This window comes from Phaenicophaeus curvirostris, chromosome 4 (genome assembly GCF_032191515.1).
Source record: "Phaenicophaeus curvirostris isolate KB17595 chromosome 4, BPBGC_Pcur_1.0, whole genome shotgun sequence".
Lineage (NCBI taxonomy): Eukaryota > Metazoa > Chordata > Aves > Cuculiformes > Cuculidae > Phaenicophaeus > Phaenicophaeus curvirostris.
The window spans coordinates 1,261,491-1,272,650 of NC_091395.1; the positions used below are offsets into that span (position 1 = coordinate 1,261,491).

At 48.0% G+C, this 11,160-nt stretch overlaps 1 protein-coding gene across 2 annotated transcripts; it reads left to right on the forward strand.

Annotated features, from left to right (window-relative positions):
* The first annotated feature begins 1,312 nt into the window (after positions 1-1,312).
* Positions 1,313-7,859, forward strand: COX18 (cytochrome c oxidase assembly factor COX18). 2 transcript variants are annotated; one of them, XR_011337224.1, is made up of 7 exons: positions 1,313-1,578; positions 3,380-3,480; positions 4,151-4,314; positions 5,588-5,700; positions 6,710-6,814; positions 7,343-7,427; positions 7,548-7,686. XR_011337224.1 is itself a non-coding variant. In XM_069854831.1 (6 exons), the coding sequence occupies exons 1-6, from the start codon at positions 1,327-1,329 to the stop codon at positions 7,719-7,721; spliced, it is 909 nt and encodes a 302-aa protein (XP_069710932.1). In that variant the 5' UTR covers positions 1,313-1,326; the 3' UTR covers positions 7,722-7,859. The 2 variants fall into 2 exon arrangements, 1 of the variants encoding a protein (XP_069710932.1); XM_069854831.1 differs by lacking the exon at positions 7,343-7,427 and having other exon boundaries at positions 7,548-7,859.
* The last annotated feature ends 3,301 nt before the right edge of the window (positions 7,860-11,160 follow it).

The following is an 11,160-nucleotide window of genomic DNA, read 5'->3' on the forward strand; positions in this document are numbered from 1 at the left end:
CACAGGTTCATCCATCGCACAGGTTCATCCATTGGGTGCTGCCGTCTGGTCCAGGGAATCCAAGGAATTTGGTCCATGGAATCATGGGATTTGGTCTTCTGGAATCCAGGACTTGCCTGTGGCTGTGGAAGGTGGAGCCAGGACCCTCCTTTTTTTTCTCAGGTCTATAGATTATCTTTCTTTTCTTTGTCGAATTTCATGTGCCCAGGTTTTAACGGGAACAACGCCGCTGCCCGTGCCCCTTCCCTGAAGAAGGCGGGTGTTAGGGGCTGGAGAACAGGCTTTACGAGGGGCGGCTGAGAGAGCTGGGGGTGTTTAGCCTGGAGAAGAGGAGGCTGAGGGGAGACCTCATTGCTCTCTACAACTACCTGAAAGGAGGTTGTGGAGAGGAGGGTGCTGGCCTCTTCTCCCAAGTGACAGGGGACAGGACAAGAGGGAATGGCCTCAAGCTCCGCCAGGGGAGGTTTAGGCTGGACATTAGGAAAAAATTCTTCACAGAAAGGGTGATTGGGCCCTGGAACAGGCTGCCCAAGGAGGTGGTTGATTCACCTTCCCTGGAGGTGTTTAAGGCACGGGTGGACGAGGTGCTAGGGGACATGGTTTAGTGTTTGACAGGAATGGTTGGACTCAACGATCCGGTGGGTCTCTTCCAATCTGGTGATTCTATGATTCTAATGGGCGGGGAGCTGGGACCCCGCACACCCGGATCCCTCCGCCTCGCGCCGACCGGTGCACGTGACGCTTCACACCCTCCTCGGACCCTTCCGCGCTGAGCGCCGGGCTCCTCGCGACACCCCCCCCCTCCACCCCCCCCATTAGCGTCTTCCGAGCTCTCTCCTCGCCCCCCCCCCCCCCATTAGCACGTGCGCAGCGCGCGCCCCACCCCGTCTTCCCGCCCTTAGCGCGTGCGCAGCGCGAGCCCCGCCTCCGCCTTCCCGCCCTTGGCGCGTGCGCGGCGCGAGCCCCGCCTTCCCGCCCTTGGCGCGTGCGCGGCGCGAGCCCCGCCTTCCCGCCCTTGGCGCGTGCGCGGCGCGAGCCCCGCCTTCCCGCCTTTGGCGCGTGCGCGGCGCGAGCCCCGCCTTCCCGCCTTTGGCGCGTGCGCGGCGCGAGCCCCGCCTTCCCGCCCTTGGCGCGTGCGCGGCGCGAGCCCCGCCTTCCCGCCTTTGGCGCGTGCGCGGCGCGAGCTCTCTCCTCCCGCCGCCCCCCCCCCCCCCCCCGGCCCTTAGCGCGTGCGCGGCGCGAGGCGCCGCTCCCCGCCTTTTTTTTTTTCCCGCTCGGATCCCTCCGCCCCTCAGGGGGCAGGAGCCGCATCGCGCTCCCTCCGCGATGTGGCGGGCGCCCCGCGTGTGGCGCCTGGCGGCGGCTCTGGGCGCGAGTCCCGACCCCGGCGGCGGCCCCGGGTCGCTGGGCGAGCGGCTGTCCCGGGCCCCGCCCGTGCGCTGGGCCGAGGAGGCGCTGCTGGCGCTGCGGGACGCGGCGGGGCTGCCGTGCTGGGCCGCCATCGCGGGAGGCGCCGCCCTGCTCCGCACCGCCGTCACCCTGCCCCTCGCCGCCGGGCAGCGCCGCCTCCTCGTCAAGGTGCGGCCGCGGGACCGGGTCCCTTGGGGAGGAGAGGGGCCCCTGGGTTCCTCGCAGATAGCCCCTCGGCGCTTTGGAGTTCTCGGGGCTCTGGGTCCCTCAGACTCTGGATTTCCCAAGGCTTTAGATCCCTAAGGGTGCCGGGATCCTCCGCGAATTCCTTAGGGTTATGGGTGGCTCTGGGTTCCTCAGGCCACCAATTACTTTGGGCTCTGGGTTCCTCCGGGTTCCAGGTCGCTCAGGGTTTTTGATCCCTTGTGCTGGGACCCTCAGGGAGAACCCTTGGGGCTGCAGGTCCCTCAATGGATCCATTTGGGTTATTGAGTCCCTCTGGGCTCTCGAATTTCTCGAATTCCTCAGGGCTTTGGATTTTTCAGGGCTCGGGGTCCCTCAAGGGGTCCCTTGGGGCTATAGGTGGCTCCGGGTCGGGTCCCTCTGGGCTCAGAGTTCCGCACAACGAGTCCCTCAGGGTCCTTTAGGGCACTGGTCAGTCAGGGCTCTGGGTCCCTCAAGGTGGACTCCCTTAGGGAATTCCTTGGGGTCCCTCAAGGATTCTGGGTGACTCAGGGCTGTGGGGTCCCTTTGGGGCTCTGGGTACCCTCAGGGCAAGTCCCTCAGGGCTTTGGATTCTTAAGCACTCTGGGTCCCATGGGGTGCCCAGTTCCTCAGGGCTCTGCTCCCTCCCCGCAGGTGTGTCTGTGTTCTGGGTCTCAGGGTGCTAGGCGGGCTTCCTCGCGGTGTATCCCGCTAGGAGCAGAGCTCTGTGGGGCGGCCATTGCGAGCCCGCACGTCACTGTCATGTGCTCCTTCACCAGGCCCCGCTGGCACAGGGGTTCGGTGGGGGCAGACCTGCATCTGGCCGTCGTGGGGAGCCCAGATAAACCTGGAAAGTGAGAATGCGCCTCTTGGAGTGACTGGTTTCCACGTGGGCCTCAGAGGGCTGTGAAGGAGCTCTGTGGGGTGAGGTGCTGGCTGAAACAAAGCCCTCGCTGAAGCTGCCCCAACACAAACTACGACAAAACCAGCCATAAATGTTTTTCCTCAAAAGCGAAGAGGAGGGTTTGGGGTCGGTGCAAAGCAGGCACTCAGCCGTTCTTTGCCCCTGGGCCCGTTCTTTGCCCCGCCCAGGAGCAATTACGGTGATTCTGCACAGCTGCTGGGGTTGGGCTCGGCGGGGAATGGTTCTCCACCTGTGCGGAGGGCAGGATGGTCAGACCAGGCACGCTCTCTCAGTGACCACCATTCCAGTAGCCTCCCTGTAGGATAAACATAGTTTTGTTCTTTTATTACAGCAGGTTTAGGATGTTTTTGCAGTTTGTTTGAGTTTTTGGGGGGTTTTTTTGTTTGTTTGTTTTTTTACAGAGATGCTTGTTCATTTTTCTTTTTCTTTTGTTTACAAAAGTGAATATTGCGTTGTGCTTGTGCAAAATTGGCATCTCCGGAATTCCTCAGAGTTGTGACTGCAACATTGTGCATCCTGCCGGGCTTTAAATCTTGCTGAAGTGGCATTAAAGGCTTCTATTAATTAATTAGCTGGTCACAATTCCTGAATGGAGACAAAAAAATTACTTATTGAGAACAAAATATAAAATCTAATTCTGTATTTAATTTATCAACAAGAGAGCATCTTTGTTACTGCCAACACTTCTCATTAGTATCGTTGGGTGCTCATTGTGTTTAAAGTTAAAAGGTGTTTGCAGATATGCGCTGTGTAAATTGTTTTGATGTCTGGTATTGGGTAGGGCAAGGAAGCGTTGTGCTGTGTAACTGTGCGTAAACATCTTTCCTTTTCTTCAGCTAGTTGGAAAACTTGCAGCCTGAGATAAAAACACTGGCTGAGCGTCTTCGCTATGAGGTGTCTGTGCGTGGGAAGCAGCTGGGTTGGTCTGAAAAGGTGGCCAGGTAAGTTGGTGATTGCATGTGCTGTATAAATACGCTCTGTATTGAGGAGTGGCGGGAGGGAAAGTCCTACAAATGAGAATCCTGTAGAAAGACCCTGCTGTTGGCCGAAGCTTAGATTTTCTTACCACTTCTACCACTTGTGTTTGTTATATCGCCCTGCGAAGTTCATCCATTTTAAAGCTCTGCCCTTGTGATAGGCTTAGGGTCACAAAAGCAACTCTGGAATTGATTTGGTTGTATTTACTTGTAGCTAAAGTTTTCGTAGCTGTTTTATGGTACCTAAATATTGCTGGAACGTGTATGGTTGTGGTCCTGTTTTCACCCGTGCAGTAGCACTTTATTTAAACTGGGTATCATATAACCAGCCAATTACCTCTGTATTGAGGAAGTTAGACCCTCGTATGGACAAAAACCACCATGAAATAAAATATCCCACAAGGTACTGGTGGATGGTGATGGGAAATTTTGGTACAAAAGCTGCTTAGCAACAGGCTTAAAAGCTGTGAGGGAAGTGAGGTGGGTAAGAAGACACCTGTGTTTGAAGAGGAGAGTTTTAGGTGTTCTAGAGCTGCACCTGAAGAAGCCAATTTGAAGAAATGCTGTTCTGGAATTGGAGAAGTAACTCTGGAACAGGTGTTGTCTGAGGGCTTTTGTTTTTCTTTTCTGAAAGGTTCCACTTCAAGAAGAACCTGCGTCGCATTGTTACAGAGCTGTACGTGCGAGACAACTGCCATCCCTTCAAAGCCACCCTGCTGGTGTGGGTACAGATTCCGTTGTGGGTCTGCGTGTCCCTTGCTCTGCGCAACTGCAGCATCGGTGCTGCGGGCTCAGAAGGTGAGTGTTCTGTGCACACGCACTCTTATCAGTTGGTTTTCATTCAATTACTGTATTTACAGGCGCTTTGGGGGTTAAAGAATGCAATCTGCGGAGCTTGATGTATAAGGTGATAGAAAAACTGCTCCTCTGCCAAGTTTTTAAACTTAATATTTATCTGTGCTTAAACTACATCTGATTGAAATGAACTTCGAAGACTTCAATTAAGTACGTTGTACATGTTTTTCTCGATTAGTCCGCAGTTCATACAAGTAAAGAGCTGGTGTCTAGACCAGACCTGTCCTTCTCTTTGGTTTGAGCTCTTCGAGCAGTGTGGGAATGTGAGGGAGGATTGTAAACACACTCAAGTGACTTGCAGCTGGAGTGAAGGAAAACACAGAATTGGACTAATTGCTGTTCAGTCTTGTGCATATGAGGAGTAGAACCTCTGTGCTTAGATAACGTGGGCCTGGGATAAACCCAGCAAACATACTTGAGATTCCTGCTGTGGAATGAGTGAAACATAAGGACGGTTGTGCCTGTGTGAATCTGTGCTGTGCAGGCAAAAACAACAGGTTCGTTATCAGAGCAAGGACCAATTTCTGTGGTGCCTCCCTCCTTGCTTATGTATTTCAGAGATCCCCTGGGCTGCGGGGTAATGGGAATAAATTTATTCTTTGCATTTTATCCATGGCTTTGTGGTTGTTCTCATGTCCTGCCTCATCACACATTTGGTGTAGATGGCGGGGTCCAGGAACAGCCATGCCATGACTACAGCACATTACCTATTCATTTGTATTTGTATCTTCCGTGAGAAGTGCTATAGACAAGATGAGTGTGTAAGATCTTTTTATAGAAATGCTGATACTTTGATTTGCTAGAGGAGGGGTAATTGTTTCTTCTTTAAGCAAGAAAGTAACAAGTTATGGGGTTAATAAGAAACATATTTCAAAACTGCAACATCTGTAATCATTGTAGGTTACTGCATTGCATGTTTTCCTCTTTGGCTTGTCAAAGGGTGCTTGAGCTCAAGAGAGTTTTTGTCCCAGGCTTGTCATGGCTGTCATGAACTCACCTGGGCCTCACCTTGTAACTCCCACTGTTCTTCAAGAGTGTGGGTAGCAGAGTGCCTGGACCTGTGATCCGTTAGACAGAGACTTTTGCTTTAATGCTATTTATCGTGTAGATAAAATGTACCCAGAAATGTGGCTGTTTTGATTGCCATATACAGGAAGGCTCTGACAAGCATGAGGAAGCAATCATACTTAATTTCCTATTCTCTTTATTCTTGTAGTTCAAGAACAATTTTCCACTGGTGGAACACTGTGGTTTAGAGACCTCACAGCACCAGATTCCACCTGGATCCTGCCGATTTCACTCGGGCTGGTGAACTTGCTGATAGTAGAGGTATGTTGGTGGAATAGATGGGATGATTACAAAAGAATAAGTCATTTTGTAGGCTTGTAAGACAGTATCGTACAGTTATAAAACATGGTAATGTAAGGGTAGTTCCAGATTATCCACTTATAATTATCCAGATTATTATTCCAGATTATCGCTCTGAAAGATTGCTTAATTGTTCTGTGAGTTTGAACACAGTTCAACACAAGTTGAACCTTGTTTAGAGGTGACACGTTCTGCTGTGGCACATCTCAGACCCTTCACTGGCTTTACTTGAGCCTCAGTAAAATTCAGATGTGACTCTTGAAATGATATTTTAATGAGCTTCCAGGTCATTAAGTGTCCAGGGGCATGTGTGGGGTGTTTTGGTTTGTTCTAAAGCTGCCCTGCTCATTACTTGTTACTTTCGTGCGGTCAAAACTAACACTAGTATGTAGTGCTCTTGAGAAACTGAAAAAAAAATCTAAAACTAATTAAAATGTCTGGGAGATTAATAAATAGAAACAAAAAAAAGTCTTAATTTCCCATTTTGTGGGTAATTCAGTTGAGAACTTTTTTTTCCTGATTTTAATGTTGGGTGTTATAGTCAAACTCTAACCGCTCTTACCCCATTTTCTTCTATATCAGTGAACACAGAGAAGGAAAGTCAGTATGTGACTAGATGTGATACTGCTTTCATTCAATTCCCTGTCAACCAGTTTGGATCTGTTTCCTGTTGGCAGCTTTTCTCAGAGAGCTTGAGCCCTTGGGACTTTCAGCTGTGTAAAAGTGACTGTGTTGAGTTGCATTGCCTTGAGGTGGTGGTGAGGGACTGTGCTGGGTTGCTGCAGTGTTTTCTGCAAAGGACTAGGCATGTAAAACGTCAGACAAGTTCAAGGAAAGGTTGTACCAGTGTGGAAATGGAAATGGAGGATGAAAAGTGCTAGGTTACAGAGAACCCCCACCGTTGCCTTTTTTCTCATTTTAGCCGTTTCAAAAGGAACTTGTTTGTAACTGTGGGTTTCTTGCCTTTCAGCTCTTTACTTCTCACAAGGAAGTTTCCAGGCTGCAAAAGCTTGCTACGAATTTCTTCCGAGTGCTGTCAGTCGTGATGGTCCCCATTGCTGCCACAGTCCCCTCCGTAAGTACAGCATCTCAGCAGTGACTCTGTAACCTGTAAACCGGTACGTTCCAGTGCTTAAAGAGTAGCCTGGGGGTTTCATAGACAGTGCTCTAAGACAGCGTGCCCTAAAACAAATAAACTGTTTTGTCTATGCGTATGTTTAAATACTTAACACGTTTGGTATGCTTTTGTCCAAGAGGAATGACTCTGCACACACTGTTTCTAAACATCGTCATGAACTAGGGCTTGGAAGGACATTCAGAGCAAGCTAGCATCCTTTTTGTAATCTCAAACATGAGAGAAGAACTTTATATACGGACACACAGACCAAAGTTTGCTGACTTTAAGAGGAAAACTGCACAGTTCTTAGATTAGGACACTTTCCACAGTCATCTTAAAACACTTCTTGTTTATACCAGGTGTTCTGGATGTTTTTGCAGCGGTTAGCAAAAGCAAAGTATCTGGTGGCTTGACTCATCAACTTTTAGTCTGAAGTATAGAAGTGTACGCAAGTTTAATATGAATTAATGTATGAACTGTTGTCAGACTTCAGTGTAGATGACACTTTTTCCCCAGAAGAGTTGAGAAAGTGAAAAATGGAAGCCATTGTTATTGAAAGGAGTGGTCCTAGGTGAGTTGTTTTTCTCAGTAACTGGGAGCAACCAGTGGTTGTGGTTCATGAAGAGCTGTCTCTAACTGAGTGTTCTCACTGCATCGAGGGAGCCTGAACTTGGTCTTTATCTCATTGCAGTCCATGGCTCTGTACTGGCTGTCCTCGAGCTTTGTGGGACTCGCGCACAACCTGCTGCTGCGGTCTCCAGCCTTCCGTCGCCTGTGCTGCATACCAAGGACCAGATCGGACTCGGATACTCCTTACAGGGATATCGTGTCTGCCTTGGCTGCCAGATATGGCTTCAAGAAATGATATCATCTGACTTGTCTAGAGAGCTGTCCCACGAATGTGGCATGAGGAATTCGGTTTGTTTGAGATGTACTTACCGACTGTAAAATGTTGCAGATGGAGTTGTATTTATTTTCCAAATAAAGCATCGCCTAGACATAATGAGTGATTGTTCAATACCAGTGGATGTTTACTGGAAGTTTTGCAGTTAGAATAGTCCCGTAATGTCTCCTGAGTTATTGTAAGGAATTGTGCAGTTGAATATTAAATAAAACTGTGACTCACCTAGGGCGCCTTTGTGTGCTGAAGCTGATGTTACCTGTGGGCTAGTGACCACCAAGTTCTAAGGTGAGGAAAAAGACCACATGCAGTGACGCTGTAGTTATTGGTTTGTTTAATGAAGATGCTCGTGCAGATTGGTTCAATATCCAGGTGGTTCATGTCCTGGTCTTTGTAGCAGTTCTGGTAGCTGGTCTCCTGTAGCTGCAAAGTAGACTCTCATAGGTTGCTGTCAGTCTCGTGTGCACTAGATTTGCAGTTAGCAGGATGAATTTCTTGTATCGTTTCTGGTGACAACTTCTTGTGTCACAGCACTGTTGCTTTCCGATCCCTTTTCCATGAATGAAACAGAGTAGGGGCTGCTTATGTAATAAAATGAGGCAAGTAGCACCTTGGAAAAAAACAAATTATGGTAATAATCTAAATATCTGAATATCAAGTAAAAAGTCCTAGAGGTAAGTGCAAGTATTTTATGCCTTAAAGGATCTATGTGCAATATTTTTTTTCATGCAAACATGACTGTAATTACATGCAGGCACTTCCTATAAGGGTATTCTGATTCACCTTTCCCCTTGCATTACGTCCTAAATCAACGTTGAAAAAAGGGCTGTGATGCTTGTTAGTCTGGATAGTTTTGACGTGGAAAAAAGACTCCGTGCCCAAAGCTTGCCTCTTTTTGCAGCCATGGTCGTTACACTGTTAAAGTATCTTATCTGTACTAAATCCTTGTCTTGGTGTTTGATGCTGTTCCTAGCAAAGAGGATCAGAGCTTTGTTGTGACCTTTTCTGTGGCATCTGCCTGGGGTGTCATTCCTTTGTTTTCAGTCTGTGTTGAGACAAGGATGGAGCAAAGAAGGGTTCAGTGGCCTGGCTAAAGGAACCTATTGCTCTGAGAAGGAAGGGTCCCACCGAGGTCTCTGCCCTCTCCTTTGTGCTGGCCTGGGGAGGGAAGGACCTGGCAAGTGGTCCCACCCTGTTAGAGGGTGTGCTTTCTGCAAACAGGTCGGCTGAAATGGGTTTCCGTAGAGGAACACTGCAAAACTGTGGCTGTGCTCCTGAGAAACTAAACTGAGGTGGCTTGAAACAGTCTGTACAGTGTTATTGCTGAGTGATAACTATTATTTCAGTAATGTGATATATAGCTTAACTGTTTTGTCTTCTATTCTGCTTACTTCCCATTCTGGCTTTACTGAAAATTAAGAAATTGTAAGTAAATTACCAAGACCCTCCAGTATTAAAAAGATAGGAGAGTTTAGAAAGGAGGAGAGAGTTTCCTCCTTACCTTCCCTCTGCTTCTTAGCGTGAAGTACCCTAAAAAGACAAGTTGGTTGCTGTCACATTCAAGATGTGAACATTGGTGTAACAGAACACCGTTCACAGGGTGCTGGTGGGGAGTGTTGCCCACCAGAGTCGGATGCTCTGCAGTGTGCCCTGGCTGTGCTTCGTGGTGCTTGTAGTGGGGAACCCAAATTCTTAGTTCAAAGGAAGATTTTTTTTCAAGGACAAAGTATCATTTCTGGTGCTTCAGTTCTGTGGGTTTGGAAGGAAAGAAGTGCTGAAGTGTTTTTTGAGTATGCCACTGCACACATGGGGGTGCTCAAGCTGCAGCTCATGTTGTCGGCATTCAGACTCAGACTATCAGGGTTCTACAGTCAAGGACGAGCAGGCAGCCGCAGATCAAAACTGTTTTCTCTTCCGTCTTTCATCTTGGTGCTGTTTCAGAGCTTAATCAGCCCATCCCTTTGCAGCGTACGCTGCTTTTCCACCTCGTTGCTGTGTCCCTTTGAAGTAAGCCAGTGTTTAACGCCACTGATCTTTAAAATAACGAAGAGGACTTGCTAGCTGCTCCTGCTCTGTGGGCTGAGGATGCCAAATGGGAATTGGCAGGTGTCAGGACAAATCCCTCTGACTGCCGGGTTGTCTTTGCAAAGCTGTCTGGATGCGCACCACTATGGTCAGCTGGCAGGAGTGCTCTTCCCTTTTTCACTTGTTATTGTTGGACTACCTGTATTTAGTTGTTCTGACTTATTTCTTTTGGTAAATAGAACACTTCTGGCTCCTGTGAAGCTTAAGAGAGTGCTAGGAGTAACAGCAGCAGATGTTCATAAGAATTCATAAGAATTGCTGCTCTGGTTTTTAAGTTTGACAGACCACAATGTAGTATTGTCTTAAAATTTTGAGAGGGGACAGGCCAATGAGGAAGTTGCACCACACAAAAACTGATACAGAATATGTCCTTAATCCTTTTTTTTCATTCTTTTTTGTCCCCCTCTATTTTGTAGATTTAGGTCATGATTTCATAGTATTCATGCTATGGGCTTTAGGTTTGGGCATGGATTTTTAAGGTAGCTTGTGTAAATTAGGTGCCTAACTTCAGTGCAGATTAAGTTGAGCACACACATCCATGTGTTCCTTTAAGAGTTGAGCTTTGTAGACTCATTTTTCTGACTGCCTGTTCACAATTTGAATGCCTTAATTAACTTTGCAATTGCAGCAACAGTGAATAACATTTTTTTATGTGCTTTATTTAATGTAATCCCTTACTTTTTCAAAGCAGAAAGGAAGGAGTTGTTCAGGAGAGACTACTGCTGCTTTGTTTATAGGTATTTGGCTTCTGGATGAGGGTGATAGTCAACCACAGAGCCCAGATGGCTCTTTTTGTCCCCTGCTCCCCTTGTCTGGGGAATGAGGGTTCCCTCGGGCAGCGGGGCAGAGCCTCTCTGGGTCTGCTTGCTGCCATGGGCAGGGTCAGATACTTGAACTTGGTAAGCAGCTCTCTCCGACTGCCCCACCCAGCTGCAATTGTTGTGGCAAATTCTTCATTGACCAAATTATTCTCTGTTCAGTTTTGACCAGGAGGAGATAAAATGATAATAAAAATCATGTCTCTGCTTTTACTTAGTTCCACAATAGAGAATAACAAAGAAATCTGCAGTATTACCATCTACAAAGAATGAGAACTGGAATTTAAGCCTATGATTTCTATCTAATTTCATATTTCAACTGGTGAATTAAGACCATTGTCATTGTCTCTCTGAAGCAGTTACATTCCATTCCACTCAGTACTGGCAGGAGGAGGCTGAGGACCATTATAGACTGGTGTAAATCTAAAGAAACCCCTAGAACGTGGCAAAACTTTTCCTGTGTATTCTAAGCATTATGCTCTGAGTAATTTTATTTAAGT

Coding starts and splice junctions, on each gene's coding strand:
- COX18 (XM_069854831.1), top strand. CDS start 1,327: ATGTGGCGGGCGCCCCGCGTGTGGCGCCTGGCGGCGGCTCTGGGCGCG. Junction 1,579..3,379: donor AGCGCCGCCTCCTCGTCAAG/GTGCGGCCGCGG, acceptor TTCTTCAGCTAG/TTGGAAAACTTGCAGCCTGA. Junction 6,815..7,547: donor TTGCTGCCACAGTCCCCTCC/GTAAGTACAGCA, acceptor ATCTCATTGCAG/TCCATGGCTCTGTACTGGCT.